At 42.3% G+C, this 18,355-nt stretch overlaps 1 protein-coding gene across 1 annotated transcript in view; it reads left to right on the top strand.

The window, feature by feature from the left end:
* The window catches only part of PROSER3 (proline and serine rich 3), a 1,217,796-nt gene that overhangs the window by 459,531 nt on the left and 739,910 nt on the right, over nt 1-18,355 (top strand). Inside the window, exon 6 of the mRNA XM_044080441.1 lies at nt 6,054-6,142. Within this exon, the coding sequence (XP_043936376.1) occupies nt 6,054-6,142 (89 nt within the window). The remainder of the gene's footprint in view (nt 1-6,053; nt 6,143-18,355) is intronic.

Genomic DNA, 18,355 nt, shown 5'->3' on the forward strand with positions numbered 1-18,355 from the left:
AAGTTTCAAAATTCATGTATAGTATCACCAGCCTCAACATTGCCTTGGCAGGAAGCTTCACAAAGGAGTTATATGCACATTTTAATAAATGTATAGAATTGGCAGTCAAAGTGAGATCTAAATCTAATGAGACATTTAAAATGAACCACCCTGGTGCTCTGTCAACATAAATAAACTCTACAGTACAAGAAGAAGAAAAAACTTATTCAAGTTTACAGATGACCCTCATATCAAGGATAATATAAGAAATATGACTGAAAAAATACTACTAGGTGTACAAAAGCAACCCATGAACTTAGGTTAACATCTGAAGATAAGGACAATTACAAGTCTTTCTTTAGCTACTTTAGGAAACTAAGAAAAAAACACCAAATGCCACTCTGCTTATATTCAAATTGACTCCCCTTACTCTGACCCACTAGACCTTGCCAACATACTAGCAAACAGATTTGGTCTGAATTTTGTCACTGAGATAACTATCCAAAGTCCACTTATCCCTGATCCTCTCCAATCCTTCAATCATCACCAAAGTACATGTACTGAGAGCACTTCCTCCATGGGACCTGAGAGTACAAACAGTACTAAACAAGCCCTATCAGAGCCACTTTTTAAACTCCCTGAGTTTAGCCGTAGACTTTGTCTCTGAGGTTTGGGGCACTGCAGTAGTAATGCCACTCAAAAAAGGGGTAGCCCTATCACTGAGCCCAGGAATTATAATCCCATCAGCCTGATGAGTCTCATTTGCAAAGGTATGGAACGTACTTTAACTGACATGGTAAAAATATTATGTCAGAAATGTCATCCGACTTGATCTGCCCATAGCAGTTTTGATTTGTCAAGGGTAGATCCTGTCTAATCAATTTGGTTAACTTCTTTGTAAAGGTTACACAGGCTGTCAATAGTGTCATGCTGTCCACACAGTATATCTTGACCTGACCAAGGCATTAAACGCCATCCCCTATACTAGCGTAGTTAAATATGTTGTAAAATGTATAGCAAATTAGATAAAAAACAGAACCCACCCAGTGTGGGTATCAGGTGCCTCATCAGCAAGTATGAAGGTGGCAGATGTTGTCTCATAAGGTCCAGCACTGGAACCTCTTTTGTTCAGCATTTATTCTGATCTCCAGACCATGAACCAGGACCTCTGGCTAACCATGTGTGCAGATGACTGCAGACCAGGAATGATTGTCAAGTCCCTGTTTAACATGCAAACCCTTCAGCAAGAACTTTTACTTGTAAATACTTGATGTAGTAAAAATGGGTTTAAATAAAAATAAAAATATAAATAAATAAATAAACTGTGCTTCTCCCGGCATACACCATAGCCAATAAATCTGCCACTTCAAAATGTTAATGTTGTTAGGGACCTTGGAGCTTGTGTTGATAATTCCCTTTTGTTTGATAATTGTATAATAACAGCAGTCAAAAAAATCCTTTGACTTAGTACATCTTATTGCCAAGGTAGTGTCATGCAGCTCTTGAGGTCTTTGTCCCCTTATATTCAGCATTGATTAGACCAGTTGTTGAGTACACTGCCTCCTTTGGTTTGCCTGACTAGAAATGTCAAACAACTCGAAAAAGTTATTAATACATTTACTAATCAAACTATGGTAGCAAGGTAGAATCCAATCTGTTTATATTCAAAGGGAATTTTTTTATCACTTGCGTGTTTAGCAGAACAATTACATAAACTGCATTATATGAAAAATTATGTATTTGGGTTATAATCTTTAGTACGTTTTATCTACCAGACGTGGGATGAAACATGCCTCTTGTAAATTATGTGGCCAAGTTTATATAACATGGAATTTTTCTTTCACATAAAAAGATATGTATCTAGAAATAAACACACTCTGTGATGTATACTCAAGATAATGTATTGATAACTGGATTGTTTGTATTCCTGAGCATTATGCAGAAATTAGAAAACTGATGATATTTATATTTTGTTGATATTAATTAGTGTTAAGTTTGTAAACGTATTCAGATGACTGCTTTACTTTACATACTTGTTTCAAAATTAAGCAAAGGAAAAAAAATTGTGTGTTGATATATATATATATGTATATATATATATATATATATATATATATATATATATATATATAGATGTGTGTGTGTGTGTGTGTGTGTGTAAATAAATATAAAAAAATTAGGAGCAAGGATAACTGTTTAGAATGTTGGATCCGGACCACAGCTAGCTTAGTAAAACTAAAATAAAGTCCTCTTTATTCAACGATGTACGGGCGTTCTTGTCTGGTTAAGCAAAGGATGGATGTTAATAAGTTATGTTTAATGTGTCCATTTCCCAGGTTATTATTTAGTCTCTTTTAAAAGGGTGGTTTTTTTTCACTTTTTACATATGCAATAACATATTGAGTTTAGAATTGTTTTTTTCAAGAAGGTATTTCTATTTTCTGTGCCCGTTTTGAAAAATTAATTGTTTTTACAGAAATAGTAATCAAGTTGCTGTAACAATTGTTTGCATTTGCGCAGTAGTGAGATTAGACAGATAGATGTATGAAGAGTTATGTAACTTGGGCTATATAACCTGCTCATTGTTTAACTACTAAATGTATGTAGACAGATGCACCTGGTAAAGGATATACTGGCAGGTCTGTATAAGATAAGTTTTTCTCTTTTTTTCTTCATATACAAATCCGTATGTAGTAATAATGGTACTATTTGTGAAGATGGTTTTATATTGCGGATTATTTATAAGAGAAAAAGCAAAGGTGATTTTATAAAAAGAGGGCATTGGGCAGATGGAATAGGTGAAGAATAATAAGGGACACTGATCACTGAATACACTTTAAAAGGCAGACTTGGATTCATAGGTTGGTACTAGGCTATCGGCTATTTCTACCCAGGACATTTACTTCTCTAGTCCCCTGTTGAGCAGGGCGACTGATGTGATCCCCAGGGTGAATTTCCTATCTCCCATCCAGTCGTCAAGGTTCCTTTTGAAGAGGGCCAAAGAGGCGCTCTGTTTGACATGTATGGGCAGTCTATTCCAGAGTATGGGGAGTCTCTGGGACAGAAACTTATCCCTCCAGCATGCTTTGTTCATTGTGATGACCAGGTTTAGATCCCTGGAGTTCGTGGCTCTTAGGGACTGGGATTTCTTTAATTGTAGCATGTCCAACAGTTCTGGGTTTGACATGGCCTTGTATGTTAAGCAGAGATCGCCTCTGAGTTGATGATATGTGACAGAGTATAGTTGGAGTTTTTTTAGATGGTCAGCATAAGGCATCTGCTTTAGGCCTGTGATTCTTTTAGTGAGGTATTTCTACGGCCTTTCCAATTGTTGCAGGTGTCTTGTGAGGTACATACCAAATGGGGCATTGTACTCTATAATGGGTCTAATGAGGGATAAGTACAGTGGGACAATGCCCTCCTTTTTTCTGGATGAAAATCCCTTGGTGATAAGATGTGCCACATTGAAGAATTTCCTGACTGTTGTGGCAATGTGGTTATCAGAGGTGAGACCAATGTCCACCTTTGTCATTAAGTCCCTTATCACACTTTTGGTGTTTAGTGTACGTGTTTTTTCCCTAAGGGGATAACTATACATTTCTTGGCATTGATCCTGAGCCCATGGCTCTGGCACCAAGCATCTGTCTCTGTAAGGCCCTTTTGTAGAATAGCCACATCACTTGGGGATTCGATAATGGCTCCCAGTTTGCAGTCATCTGCAAATTTTGTTAGCCAGGGTCCCTTGATGTTAGCCTGTACTTCGGAGAAGTAGATGCCAAGCAAGAACGATCCCAGGACTGAACCCTGTGGTACTCCACTTGTATAGAGCTGAATTTTGAGTCTGCTACTTTTACAGTGTGGGTTCTGACAGTAAGCCAGTTTGCGACCCATCAAGTGACGTGGGGATTAATGCCCAGCTTAGTAAATTTATCTGTTATTCCAGAGTGGGGGATGGTGTCGAAGGCCTTGGCGAGGTCCAGGTAGGCTGTGTGGGACCGTCTTACCTTCATCCACGGCTCTGGAGACTGATTAGAAGAAGTCAGTCAAGTTGAGGAGACAACATTGGCCCTTCACGAAACCAAACTGGGTGGAATCCAGTGTCTGAAGGTTGCCAATGTCTTTATTTGTTTATAAGTTCCATGGTAATGCGTTCCGTGGCTTTGCAGATCAGGCTCGTCAGGCTGATGGGATGATAGTTCCCGTGGTCCAAGGTGGAACCCCCTTGTGGAGTAGGATAACTGTAGCTGTGCGCCACTCATTGGGCACGAAGCCCGAGGTGAGGCTATGATTAAACATGACACTTAGGTGAGATGCCAGTTCATTTTGTAGTTCATGTAGTACACAGCCCGGGATGTCATCTGGTCCCATGGATGCTGTATTCTTAGCTTTGGAGAGTGTGTTTTTTACCTGTGTGGCCCTGATTGCCGGTGAGATGGGCCCTTTAGGGGGTGAGAGGGGGGTAAAGTTGGCACTGAGTTGATCTGCCAGGATATTGGCAATATCCTTGGGATCAGTATATTTAGTGCCATTTTGTTGTAGCTCAGAGCAGATCTGAGCATTACCATTTAGATTCTTGACATAACTATGGATTGCCTTGTGGTTGATAGGTTATTTCCACATTCTGCTAACAGGCAAATGTAACATAATACAGTGCATACTGGTAGAAGGCTATGTCTTAATCCCAAATTGTTCACAGTGATTCTGCAGCCCATACACCTAAGTCCTGCACTTTTAATATAAAACCCTGCTAACAGCTGAAGCCTGAAAAGGAGGTGCGAGTTCCCTCAACTCTGGGGAGCAGAGATCTAAATGTCCCTGACCTGTACCTGCAAGACAACACTGTTGTCAACCCCTACAGTTTGTCAGAGTACAAATTAAGTCATTAGTGTCATCATGCATTCTGATGGCAAAGAAGTTGTGTCTTTCGGTGATTATACATATATAACTTATATTTACATGTATTTTTCTATTGAGGATTAAGCGGGTAATCAGAAAATGAATGAATGATTGAACAACAACAGTCTTCACATATTCAAGGTCAGATAACTAAAACTGAAATGTAGTTGTACTTAATTATCTACAAGTATGCTTGTGTTTGTTCATGCTTATCTTTTAGGTGTTTTCAGATTGCCAAAGAAGACACAAAAAAGTGGTTTCCATTAAAAAAAAATGAAAAATTTAAACAAATGGGAGGCAGGCTTGTTTGCTTAACACTAATGATTGACACTCTTATGGTCAAACACCAATGTGCAACTTTTACGCATTTCCCCTGGAAGGTTGATTTGCCAGTATACTGGGGATTTCCCCTTTTCCTATAGTGATTGACCTTTGAACAGGTATAAGTACAGGATGTGCCAGTACAGTCCCCTCCAATTAGAGGGATGCAGGAAAAGGCTTGCCCCTCTGGAAAACTGCTTTATTCTTTTATTTTATATTTCAGAATGCTGTTTGCATTCCAAGGGTTTTCCTTATTTACGATCGCTCTTGATCAGAAATGAGTTGAAGCTGTATCAGGGAGCCAATATGAAGGTTGTTCAGCATGCATCTGTGTGTAACATTAATTTTTACCCATAAACATTGCCTCCTACTTTTATTAACATGAAAAAAAGAACTGTTTTCTGTGAAACTCTTGCAGTTATCCACCTTTCCTGTAGTATTTTATACACATACTATATATTTTTCTTTAAATTAACTTTGTCACTAATAATTTAACTTATGTGAATCACTGTAGTACAAAATATTTGTTGTAGTTAACATGTGGATTGTGTATGACCTTTATATCCATTTTCTTCTTCACTGATATTTTGTCATTTAAGATAGTTCTGAAGTGTACCTAGGTTTCAGGTGCTAAATTTATTTTTTTCCTTCTACATAGTAGATTCATAATCTGTTTTGTATTGTTTTCACACACAATTTATTATCCCATTGTGAACAGATACATCAGCTAGCAAAATAATTATTTGTTTCCAACCTCATATTTACACATGCCTTTTCTTAGTTTATATGTTGTTATTCCATTTTTTACTTTATATAAGCTGCAAAGGGTCTGACAGACTTGTGTTCTTCTATTTCAGGAAGAGTATTCAGATGTTTCCCAACTTGAGTCATTGGATTCAGAGGCTATGCAACTTCAGGAAAAAGCCAATAAGCTCCTTCAGCAAAGGTGAGGAGGAGGACGGAGAGGGAAGGGATTCAGTACATCCTGCTACTCATAACAGTTAATCTTACTTTGCAATGACTTACTTGCATAACTGGTATCTTCTGTTCCTCACTTGAATCTTGTTTCAGTGTCCGTATTATTGGGGCCTTGCCATTACTAACCTGTAGTAGTGTTTCCACTCCTGGACTAAGGAATAAGTGCTCTTCAGCAGTTTTCTTCTGTCTCTCTATTTGCTTGGTTTTAGTAGAAATGTGCCAACATCTGATGCCGAAAAAAGTTAAACACCTTAAAGCATCACTGTCCAAATGTAGTTGAGGAAACCAATAGCAAGACTATGACCATTTCTTTGTTTTTTTTTTTTTTTTTTTTTTTTTGCATATTATTCCCGGCTACCCATCTCTGTTGGTGCTTTAACAGTACTACTTGCTACCCTTGTTTGTATTTAAGAATTTTTAACAATACAGCACCTCACCAGGATGAAATCTGGTGAAACCCAGAGGAAGATGTGGTATGCTAAAGCTGGGAATAGTCTGAAGGTCATACTTCCAAATACATCTGTCAGATGGGGGAGGAAGGAAGGAATGACAATAGATGATCCACAGCCCATGTTTCATCATTAGCTTCTTAATGCAGGTAGATGTCTTAAGTTATAATCCAGGAAATTTCTCTGGAAAAGAGACATTCAATATTCTTGTGATTGTGCAGTAACTACTTTTTGGGACTGGATCACAACTTCTAGATCCAACTCTGGATCAGATATTTCACCCATCTGGCAAGCCTCACCAAGTCATCATATCCGTGAATCTAACCACTTGGTTTCTCCACTTCCAAAAATGTCCAGAACTTCCAAGTTTTCATCCAATATGGTCCATATTCTTGTCGCCTCTCAAAAAACTTCCACTAGGAAAGTTTACACTAGCAAGTGGAAAAGGCTTTCAGTATGGGCTTTCTTCAAGGGACTAGATCCTTTCCCATCTCCTCTTCCCTTTATCTTGGATTTTTTAGCAACCTTTTTTCATTCAGGGGCCAGTTACTTGACAATTAAGGTCCAGATGTTTATCGTGTTTCACTGTTGCAGTCATGACTGTAGGGCTCTCCCCTGCCGGCAGGCAGTCCTCGGTCGGCCAGAATCCCAAAGTCTGGGTCCGGCGTCGGCTGTTCAGCCATGCTCGCTGACGTCAGAGCACCAGGAGTACAAAGCTGACAGCCAACGCCATGATCTCCAGTCTTTCTTGCCGTGCGGTGATAGCAGTTCGCATTTGCCGGTCGGCTGACTCCTGACAATTTTTGCTAATCATACTTCAGTCCGAAGACTTTCTTCTCCTACTCAAAGCTAAGTACCCTGTTGGGGAAACTTTTTTCTTGCTCCAGTCCGATGTCAGAAAAAGTTAATAATTGTATTTCTTGTGGGAAGCAAATACCTCATAAGGATTTTCATTCTTACTGTATTCCTTGCTTAGGCCCTGACCACGATGTAGCTAGTTGTCGGTTTTGTGCTAGATTCAATCAACGTACGATTAAACGAAGGTACGATTTTGCATTTCATTACTTCGGTAGGAGCTTTAACTACAAAATGTCGTCGGATTCTGTTCCGGCTACCGGAGTTCACAAGCGACGCAAGGATAAAGACAGGCCTCCGAGGTCCAAATCAGATGATATTGTACAAGCAGAGCCATTCAGGTTCGCCGTCGTCAGTGAGGTGCTTTTGCAGCCCCTGTCGTCGGCCATTTCGGAACCGATGGCCGAAACAGACTCCCACGAGGAGCCAACTAGGCCTTTGAATATTTCTGTTGCAGGACCTTCAGACAATGCTCCTTCGGATTGGTCCGGAGCCGCTGTGCAGGTACCGGCTTCCAAAGGGGTTTTCAGGCCTACTCAGCTTCTAATAAAGGCAAAGACAAAGGCAAAGGCTCCTTCTAAATCAAAGACTACAGCACAGGCCTCTTTTGATCTGGCACCCAAGTCTCAGAAACAGTTACTTAAAATGGCGGAGGACTTACTTACTATGATTAGGGGTTCACATCCCCCCTCCTGATAAAAGGCCAAGGCAGGAAGTGTATTATGACTCCTCTGATCAGGCTTCTGTTTCTTCAGTTTCTTCTTCTGACCAGGAATATTCTTTCCCTCCTTATGAGGATTCTGATGCTGAGGAATCCATTCCTTCAGCTTCTCCCCCTGAGGATTTCTCTTTTGGGGAAACTTTACATGAAATGAGGGAACATTTTCACTGGGAAGGACAGGAGTACTCGGAATCTAAGAAAAGACTTGGGGATTTTCTTCTTCTTCCCCAGCATAGACCCCTGGCTATTCCTCCTATTTTGGATATTGTGGATGATGCTTTTTCGGAAGCTAATTTAACTCCGGACTCTTTTCCTCCAGCTCCTGTTAAGCCAGACAGATATTATAGGGTTCCTGATTCCCACCAGTATTTATACAAGAATCCTACTGCTGATCCTGAAACCATTTCTCAGGGTCCTAAGGGGGGGGTTAAGGCTGCTACTGCTAAAAACCCTATTCCCGCTGAGAAGGATTCCAGATCTTTAGAAAGATGGGGCAAAAAAGTGTACACTTCTGCTACATTATCTGTCAGGGCTTTTAACTGCCAATTTCATATGCTGAAATACCAGCAATTTCTTCTCTCTGTTTTGAAACAAAAGCTAACTTCCATTTCTGCCTGTGCAGATGATAAGGAATTACATGACTTAATGCATGCCACTGAACAAGTTGGGAAGCATGGTTTACACTGTGGATTTGATGCCTTGGAGGCTTCTTGTAGGGCTGCTGCCTCTGGTACAGTCATTAGAAGGCATGCTTGGTTAAAGGAACAAAACTTGCCTGATCAAGTAAAAGCTAAGTTATTGGATGCTCCTGTTGAGCATAATGTTTTGTTTGGACCTAAGGCTGAAGAGGTGATAAAGAAGATGGAGGACAAAGCAAAATCCATGCAAACAGTTAAAGATTTCTTACAAGTTCAGCCACCCAGATTTAGTAGGAATTGGCCTACAAAAAATTGGTCCTTTCCCAATTCAGACAGGCCTCAGAGGGGTAGATACAGACGCTCCCAAGGAAGGCCTCAAACGCAAGCCTCTTATAGACCAAGACAGTGGACTGCTTCCACCCCTAGGGGAGGAGAGGACAAGGTCGCAAGCTCATAGAAAACAGGGTCAATGACTCCCTCTGTTGGGCTGCAGGAACTTCTTGCCTGGAAGCCCCACTCGGAGGAAAACGTTCCCTTTTTCACCTCAATTGGACTCATGTAACCCAAGACAAGTGGGTTCTGGATGTGGTTTCAAGAGGTTACAACTTCCATTTCATACTCTACCAAGACCAAGCGGATGGCCGGATCTTCCAAAACATCAATGGTTAGAGGCCTTAAACCAGGTGGAGGCTCTCTTGGCTATGAAAGCCATAGAATCGGTTACACTTTCAGAGATGGGACAAGGTTTTTACTCAAGGCTTTTTCTAGTCCCCAGAAAGCAAAATTCATGGAGACCCATTCTGGATCTGTCAGTCTTGAACACTTTTCTCGAGATACCAAAATTCAAGATGCTTACTCTTCAGCAGCTACTTCCAATGCTGACCAAAAATGCATGGATGGTAACTTTGGATTTAAAAGAGGCATATTTACACATTCCCATCAGGCAGGAATGCAGAAAATACCTCAGGTTCAGGGCCGGATCGAGGCACTATCAACTCTCTGTGCTGCCTTTTGGATTATCTACTGTGCCCGGGGTCTTCACCAAATGCCTGGCTCCAGTAGTAGCTTATTGCAGACTCAAGGGAATTCAAATTTACCCTTATCTGGACGATTGTCTAATTCAGGCAGACAGCAAGGATGTCTTACTCCAGCATCTAGAATTTGTTCAGAACCTTCTCAAGTTCCTGGGATTCTCTGTAAACATAAAAAAGTCAAATTTGACACCCTCTCAACAGATAACCTTTCTGGGTACTCTTCTAAACACCACAACCCAGATGGCATTTCTGACATCCGAAAAACAATTACAGCTGGCTTCAATTTTCAAAACCTTGGCAACTTTGACTCCGCTTTCTGCAAGGAAATTCCTGCAGGCTTTGGGTTACATGGCCTCCTGCATCCTTCTCGTACCATATGCAAGACTACATATGAGGAAAATCCATTGGTACCTAAAAAGTGTATGGTCTCAGCATTGCCACAGTTTAGACATACAGATTACCGTCCTGCCTTGTCTCCAAAAGGAATTCCTTTGCTGGTCCAAGGCATGTACTCTAAACATAGGAAAACCATTCAGTCTGCCTCCAGCCACACAGATACTAACCACGGACGCTTTAGATTATGCATGGGGAGCCCATTTTCTGGGCAACTGTCTGCAGGGCCTTTGGACAAAGGATCAGAAGCTCCTGCATATCAATATAAAGGAAATGTTAGCCGTACAGAACACTCTCTTGGCTTTCAGGAATCTTCTACAACCAGGACAGCTACTGATACGGACAGACAACACCACAGTTATAGTTTCATAGTATAGTACTAGGCTATCTGCCCTGGGGCATTTGTAAGCCTAGCCATAGTGATGTGGCTTTTGCCACCCCATGAAATGGTACAAAAAATGTACAGAATAAATTTAGAATACTGTGCCTCTGTCTAGTAGTGACACAGTGAAGGTCCCCTTATATAATAGAATTAGTTTACTGTGCCCCTGTCTAGCAGTGACACAGATGTGACCCCTGGGGTAAACTTACGATCTCCCATCCACTCATCAAGATTTCTCTTGAAGAGAGTCAGTAAGGGGCTCTGCCTAATACGAACTGGGATCTTGTTCCAAAGCATGGGAAGCCTCTGGGTTATGAATCTATCCCTCCAGCATGTCCTATTCGTACTTGTGCCGAGGTTTAAGTCTTTAGCTCTCGTGGTCCTGATGGATTTGGATTTTTGAGGTGGAGCATGTCCATCAGATCCTGATTGGACATGGCCTTGTACGTCAGGCAGAGATCACCTCTGAGCAGGTGGTATGCTACTGAATAGAGCTGAAGTTTCTTTACTCTGGCAGAATAAGACATATGTTGGAGACCCTTGATCCTCTTGGTGAGGTACTTTTGTGGTCTCTCCAGCTGTTGCAAATGCCGGGTGAGGTACATACCAAATAGGGCATTGTACTCAATCATGGGTCTGATGAGGGAGGAATATAGGGGTACAATGACATCCTTGGATCTGGATGTGAATCCCTTCATGATGAGGTGTGCAAGGTAGAATGTTTTTCTAACCACTTTGGCAACGTGGGTATCAAATGAGAGGTCGCTGTCGACTTGGGTCCCTAGGTCTCTGATTACTTTTTCCGCACTCAGTGGGTTGCTGTCTATGTGATAATTTGTGGGTACTTTGTTTTTCCCAAAGGGGATGACTATACATTTTTTGGCATTTAGTTTAAGGCCGTGACTCCGGCACCAGTTGTCCGCTTCTGTGAGGCCTTTTTGTAGGATGTGTGTGTCTGCTGGTGTATCGACTATGGCCTAGTTTGCAGTCATCTGCGAATTTTGTCAGCCACAGCCCTCCCATGTTTGCTTTAACATCTGAGAAATAAATGCCGAACAAGAGGGGTCCCAGGACAGATCCCTGTGGGACACCACTTGTGACTGGCTTTGAGTCTGACATTGCTCCAGCGATTTTAACTTTATGGGTTCTGTCCTTTAGCCAGTTTGCAACCCATCTAGTGACATAAGGGTTTACTTTTAAGCTGTTGAGCTTATCTATGATGCCTGAGTGGGGTATTGTGTCAAGGCTTTAGCCAAGTCCAGGTATGCTGTATGGACTGCTTTGCCCTCATCAATGGCTCTAGTGACTGTTTCAAAAGTCAACCAGGTTTAAAAGGCAGGATCTGCCCTTTACAAAGCCGAACTGGGTGGAGTCAAGTGTCTGTAGGTCCCCTATGTCTCTGTTTATGAGTTCCATAATGATTCTTTCCATAGCTTTGCAGACCAGGCTGGTTAAGCTTATGGGGCGGTAGTTTCCAGGGTATGTAGAGGCACCCCTTGTGGAGTGGGACCACTGTTGCTGTACACCAGTGTTCAGGTACATATCCCAAGTAAGGCTAAGGTTAAAAACATTTTTATGTGTGGGTTTAGCTCCTCTTGGAGTTCACGTAACACGCAACCCGGGATACCGCCAGGTCCCATTGATGCTGTGTTTTTGCTTTGTTTAGGCGGTTCTCACTTGGACATCTGAGATGACAGGAGATTACATTCAGCTGGGATAAGTATTTCTTCTTTGGGGTGAAGGAGGGAGAAATTTGCACTGAACCTGTCAGCCAGAATGTTGGCAATATCTGTGGGTTCAGTGTATTTTTTGTTGTTGTGAACAAACTCTGAGCATATCTGAGGGTTTCCGCCCAGGTTTCTAACATAGCTGAAGAAGGCTTTGTGGTTATCTTTAGTGTCCTTAGCGATTTTTCTCTCAAAGTTGGCCTTGGATGTTTTTATGAGAGAACGTAGTTTTCTGCTAATGTTGATCAGAGATGTCTTCCCTTCATGGGATTTTGCTCTGACGTGCAGTAGCTTCCTTCTTTTGTTATACTATTTGTTTATGGCTGAGGTCCACCAGACAGGATGCTTACCTTTGGTGGAGAGGGACTTGGATTTGTTTGGGATTGCATGATCCATGCATTCTTGGAGATGTCCATAGAAAGCATTTGTGAAGGATTCGGCATTGTGGGATGTGGTATCCACTGGCACAGTGGGCTTAAAGGATACCATCTCAGTCTTAAGAAGAGTGAAGTCTGCTTTTGAGAAGTTTTTACTGTGGTCTTTTGTGCTGGGGGTGGAGGTGGGATATGTATATCCAGGTGATTAGTTTGTGCTCAGATCTCACTAGTGAGGGGTATACCTGTGTGGAGCATTTTGTCCCCATGTTTGTGATGATCAGGTCTAGTATATTATCTCCCCTAGTGGGAGAGGTGACTAGTTGTTCCAGTGCATTTGAATTTATGAATTCCAGGAACCTTTGGGCTAGGGTGTGGGCTAGAATAATGTACCCCAATCTATGTTTGGGTAGTTGAAGTCTCCCAGTATGATGGTATTTTGTGATATATTCATATCCTCCAATGTCTTCAGGAAGGCTGAGTGGGGTTCTTGAGATTGGGAGGGTGGTCTGTAACATGCTACCAGTTGTATAGCAGTTTTGCCTATGGTTAGGTGCACCTGTATGGTCTCTGATGCTTCATGTGTTGCTACTAACCTGGAAGTGTGGGTGTCCATGATGAATATGGACACCCCCCCTCCCTTTGTGGTTCGGCCCGGGTTTTGGGGCCGAAAAGCATGATATGAGGTATAGCCTGGTAGCGCTGGGGTGCTCTCAGGAGCCTTGAACCAGGTTTCAGTTACTGTACAGACGTCTGTGTTCTCCATGCTGAGGAGTGCATCAAGTGCCTGCATCTTGAGATTTAGACTTCTGTCGTTGAGCCGCATTACCCTTAGTTTTTTTCCATTTTTGTTTTCTAAGGAGGTGGGTTTGTATTTTGAGCCTTGCCTAAAAAAGACACTATGGGGGTGGCAAGAGCCTTAGCCAATATCCGGAAGACCAGTGGTGACAGGTGTAAGCCATCCCTTGCGAAGCAGCGTGGCTTGTCCAACATGTCATCCCAGGCAGACAGACATTGGATCCCCTTAGAATGACATCAGTACTTCAGCCAATTGTTAAAGCTGATCATCTTGTCTTTGTATTGTGGTATCATTCTTGATGAGGGCAAGATGCTGCTCAGCGTCAGGGTCATACCAGCCTGGGCTACATAATCGGAGAGCTCCTCTGTCTCTTTTCATGTAGTCCAGGGAGGTACGTCTCAGGTCATTCACACCAGCATGGACAATGACGGAGTCATATTTATACTTGCTTTGGAGTGACTTGAGTGCGTATGTTATGTGGCGGATCCTAGCTCCCGATAGACAGCTCACAGTCACCTTCTCCTTGTTCAGCCTGGTCAGCGGGACATCACTGTGTCTGACTATAGAGTCACCTATTACTAGTGTATCAGGCAAGGTGTTTGGCCTTAAGGGCTGTGATTGGTTGACACACTGATTTATTGAAGTATGTGTTGCATGTGTTTTGTTTTGAGGTGGTGGATTTTTGGATGTCTGCTTTGGGAGCCTCTGTTGTTTTGGTAAGTTTTTATTAGAGCCTCCGAGTATGTCTTTGTGTTTTTATGTGTTTGGTTTGCAGTTGTGGTAGGTCTATGTGGGACTGGGATTGTTGTGTGTGTGGTTGCCATCTCCTCCTGTCTGGTCATGCCAGCCCTGAGTTGAGAGAGTTCAGCCTCCAGTTTGGCTATATAGTTGCATCTCTCACATGTATTTGTGTTTGTTGGGAGGAGGAGAGGGTTGTCTGTGTACATGAGACAATTGTAGCATTGTCTCAAGATACCCAGATTGACCAGCTGAATTGGAGACGACGCCAGTAATCTACCACTCGACATGCTAGAACAGTATAAGGAAGTGCTGTACCTTTAAGGGAAGTGGATATTCACAGGGGTGGTAAGTAGGTGTAGTGCTTTACTTAGTACGAGAGTGCTTACTTAGTAGAGAAGTATTGAGAACAAGTGCTAGGCTTATAATATAGTGAGTAGTCTGGTTATACTAAGAGTAGAGCTTCCTTAAGGGAAAATTTGAGGAGCAGACTTGGCGGAGCCCGAAAAAGTTTAACCGGCGCTGCGCAAAGCCGTACAAACGCGGATTTTAAACAGTGAACTACAAAAGAGCTAGAAATGGTCCAAAACAACCAATTACTACAGCTTCTTGTGCTGAGGTCACTTCCTACAGGGACAGGTAGGCTGCTCAAGGCTCCCCACTCCCACTGGTGAGCAACAAAACTTCCTTCTATCCAAGTAAGGTAATGGACAATACAAGAACTACACCACAGCCCAGAATACAGCAATGCCTGTAAACTGGTCTAAACTAGTCGAGGAGAGGAGAGAAAACAAGGATTATTTTTTTGTTTTTTTGGTAGAAACACACAGAAAATGCAGAAACAGTGATAAATTAGTTACACAGGCTAGCACACTTTAGTGGGCAGCCTCCACAGTTAAATTAAACAAACAAACAAACTTTCGATCAAATTCGACTAAAATGTAACTTTAAGTGCAGATTTTAAAATAATGCAGCAAACAGTTAAAAAAAAGTTCAAGCTAGTTCAGGGTAAGCTACAGAAGCTATTCCAAGTGAAAAAAAGCAAAGATACTTAAATCCAGAAAGTAGTCGCTTTTCTGAGTTCCCTGCTGCTAGGACCACTCTGCAGAACCACGAGGAGCTTGTCTGAGCAGTATAGCCAGAAAAAAACGCCCAGAGGTGGATTTTAAACAGTGAACTACAAAAGAGCTAGAAATGGTCCAAAACAACCAATTGCTACAGCTTCTTGTGTAATACTAAAGGGGGGTGGTAAGCACAAAAGCGATGGGCTAGGCTTGTAAATGCCCTATGAACCTATATGCAAGACTACATATGAGGAAAATACAGTGGTACCTAAAAAGTGTATGGTCTCAGCATTGCCACAGTTTAGACATACTGATCTCCGTCCTGCCTTGTCTTCAAAAGGAATTCCTTTGGTGGTCCAAGGCTTGTACTCTAAACAAAGGAAAACCCTTCTGTCTGCCTCCTGCCACTCAGATACTAACCACGGACGCCTCAGATTATGCATGGGGAGCCCATTTTCAGGGCAACTGTCTGCAGGGCCTTTGGACAAAGGATCAGAAGCACCTGCATATCAATTTAAAGGAAATGTTAGCCATTCAGAGAGCTCTATTGGCCTTCAGGAATCTTCTACAACCAGGACAACTACTGATATGGACAGACAACACCACAGTTATGTGGTACATAAACAAGCAAGGGGGATCTCATTCCTACCCCCTTTGCAGATTAGCCATGAATCTATGGAACACAGCTCTAGCTTGCAAACTGGACCTTCAAGCTCAGTTTCTACCAGGGAAGCAAAACTTCCTTGCAGACAGTCTGAGCAGAAACCTGTCGGATCCACACGAATGGATGCTGGACACCGAAATATTCAGGATGATTACAGCAGTCTGGGGATGTCCTCACATAGACCTCTTTGCATCCCACCTCAATAATCAACTACAGATTTTTTGCACCGGGACTTTCCACAAGCTAGCTTGGAGAGTGGATGCTCTATCATTCAATTGGAGAAACCTCTCGGGGTATGCCTTCCCGCCTCTACCTCTTCTTCCGCAGGTGTTATTAAAGATCGAACAGGACAAGCCCAAGATGATAATTTTGCTGGCCCCAAATTGGCCTCATCAATTTTGGTACCCAACTCTGAAAAACCTTTGTCTGGAGCCCCGTTGGGTATTACCTCGGACTCCGAATCTTCTGTCCCAGCACCAGGGTCAGGTTCTGCACTCCCATGTCAAAACTCTCAGCCTGGCGGCCTGGTTAATTCAGCGTCTTTGATTCATTCTCTCCTACCCAAGCAGGTTATGGATGTCATTTTAGAAGCCAGACGTCCTAGCACTAGAAAATCTTATGCAGGAAAATGGAAAAGATTTTGCTCCTGGATGCAGGCTTAGGATTCAGATCCTCTTATTCCTAACATTCCTCTGATTTTACTATATCTGACAGACCTCTTATATAAGGGTCTCTCTTTCTCTTCCATAAAAATCCATGCTTCTGCTATTTCTGCTCATTATAATACAGGCCCTCCTATCTTTTCTCATCAGCTCATGAGACAGTTTCTCAGAGGAGCTAAAAACTTAAGGCCCCCTAGATCTCCTCCCATTCCTGCTTGGGATCTCAACTATGTTTTGGAAAAACTCACCTTACCTCCTTTTGAGCGTGCTGCCACTTCTGACATCAAGTTTTTATCTTGGAAGACAGCCATTCTGTTAGCTCTGACCTCTGCCAGGAGAGTTTCAGAGTTGCAAGCTCTCATGGCTGTGGAACCATATATTATTTTTCATCAAGACAGGGTGTCTTTAAGGACTAATCCTACTTTCATGCCTAAGGTGGTTTCCAAAGTGGCTTTAAATCAAACTATTCACTTGCCAACTTTTTTCCCAGTCCTCAAAATAAGGGGGAAAGGATCTTGCATTCCTTGGATGTACACAGACAACTACGTTTTTACCTGGACAGAACCAAGGACATCAGGAAATCACAGCAAATGTTTGTTTCTTATGCTTCTAGTTCCCAATGTAAAGCCATTTCAAAACAGACCATTTCTAAATGGATTGCTCATGGAATCAGATTTTATTATTCACACCATGGAAAGCAAATCCCAGGGAGTATAAGGACTCACTCTAAAAGAGCTGCTGCCACTTCAGCTGCCTTCCTCAGGGGAGTTCCTACCAAAGACATTTTGGAAGCTGCAACTTGGAGTTCAGTGCATACTTTTTCCAAGCACTACAATCTACCTCTCTAAGTCTAGGGCAGGCTTTGCTTCTGCTGTCTTGCAGGACCTTTTAGCCACCCCCTCTTCTTTATGACCACCTCCCTTTTATTCTGCTTTGGGATTCTACCCTACAGTCATGACTGCAACAGTGAAACACGATGAACATAGTACAGTTGTGTACACTTACCATAAATGTAGATGTTCGAGTGTCTTCACTGTTGCAGTCTGGATTTCCCTCCCTCCTGTCCCCTCATTTTTTTCTTTTGTGTGGGTCCCTTCTTCACCCTTCTTTTGAGGTGTATTTGCAAAGGGTATGGGATCTTACTCATTTTGGAGCACCTGACATCTGGGGCAAGAAAAACTGGAGATCATGGCGTCAGCTGTCAGCTTTGTACTCCTGGCGCTCTGACGTCAACGAGCATGGCTGAACAGCCGACGCCGGACCCAGACTTTGGGATTCTGGCCGACCGAAGACTGCCTGCAGGCAGGAGAGAACCCTACAGTCATGACTGCAACAGTGAAGACACTCGAACATCTACATTTTATGGTAAGTGTACACAACTGTACTTTATAGCTATTTCCATTTTTTGCTTAGGTGAAAATCATACCTCTGTTGCCTCCCTTAGACTATCTAAAGTTCTTGAGAGGCTTTTTTATTGCACCAACGTCTGGAGATCCAGTACTTCTGTGGGACACTACTGTGCTGCTAAAGGACCTCACTCTTCCCCCTTTCAAACCTGCTAGTACATCTAACTTGAAGTTTGTTTCTTGGAAGACCCTTTTCTTAGTGACCATGACATCTACCAGGAACATTTTTGAATTGCAAGCACTGTTGTGTAATCCTCCATATTTAATCTTTTTAA

The sequence above is a fragment of the Protopterus annectens genome, chromosome 8.part0, assembly GCF_019279795.1.
Source record: "Protopterus annectens isolate FY-2018-M chromosome 8.part0, PAN1.0, whole genome shotgun sequence".
Classification (NCBI taxonomy): Eukaryota; Metazoa; Chordata; order Ceratodontiformes; family Protopteridae; genus Protopterus; species Protopterus annectens.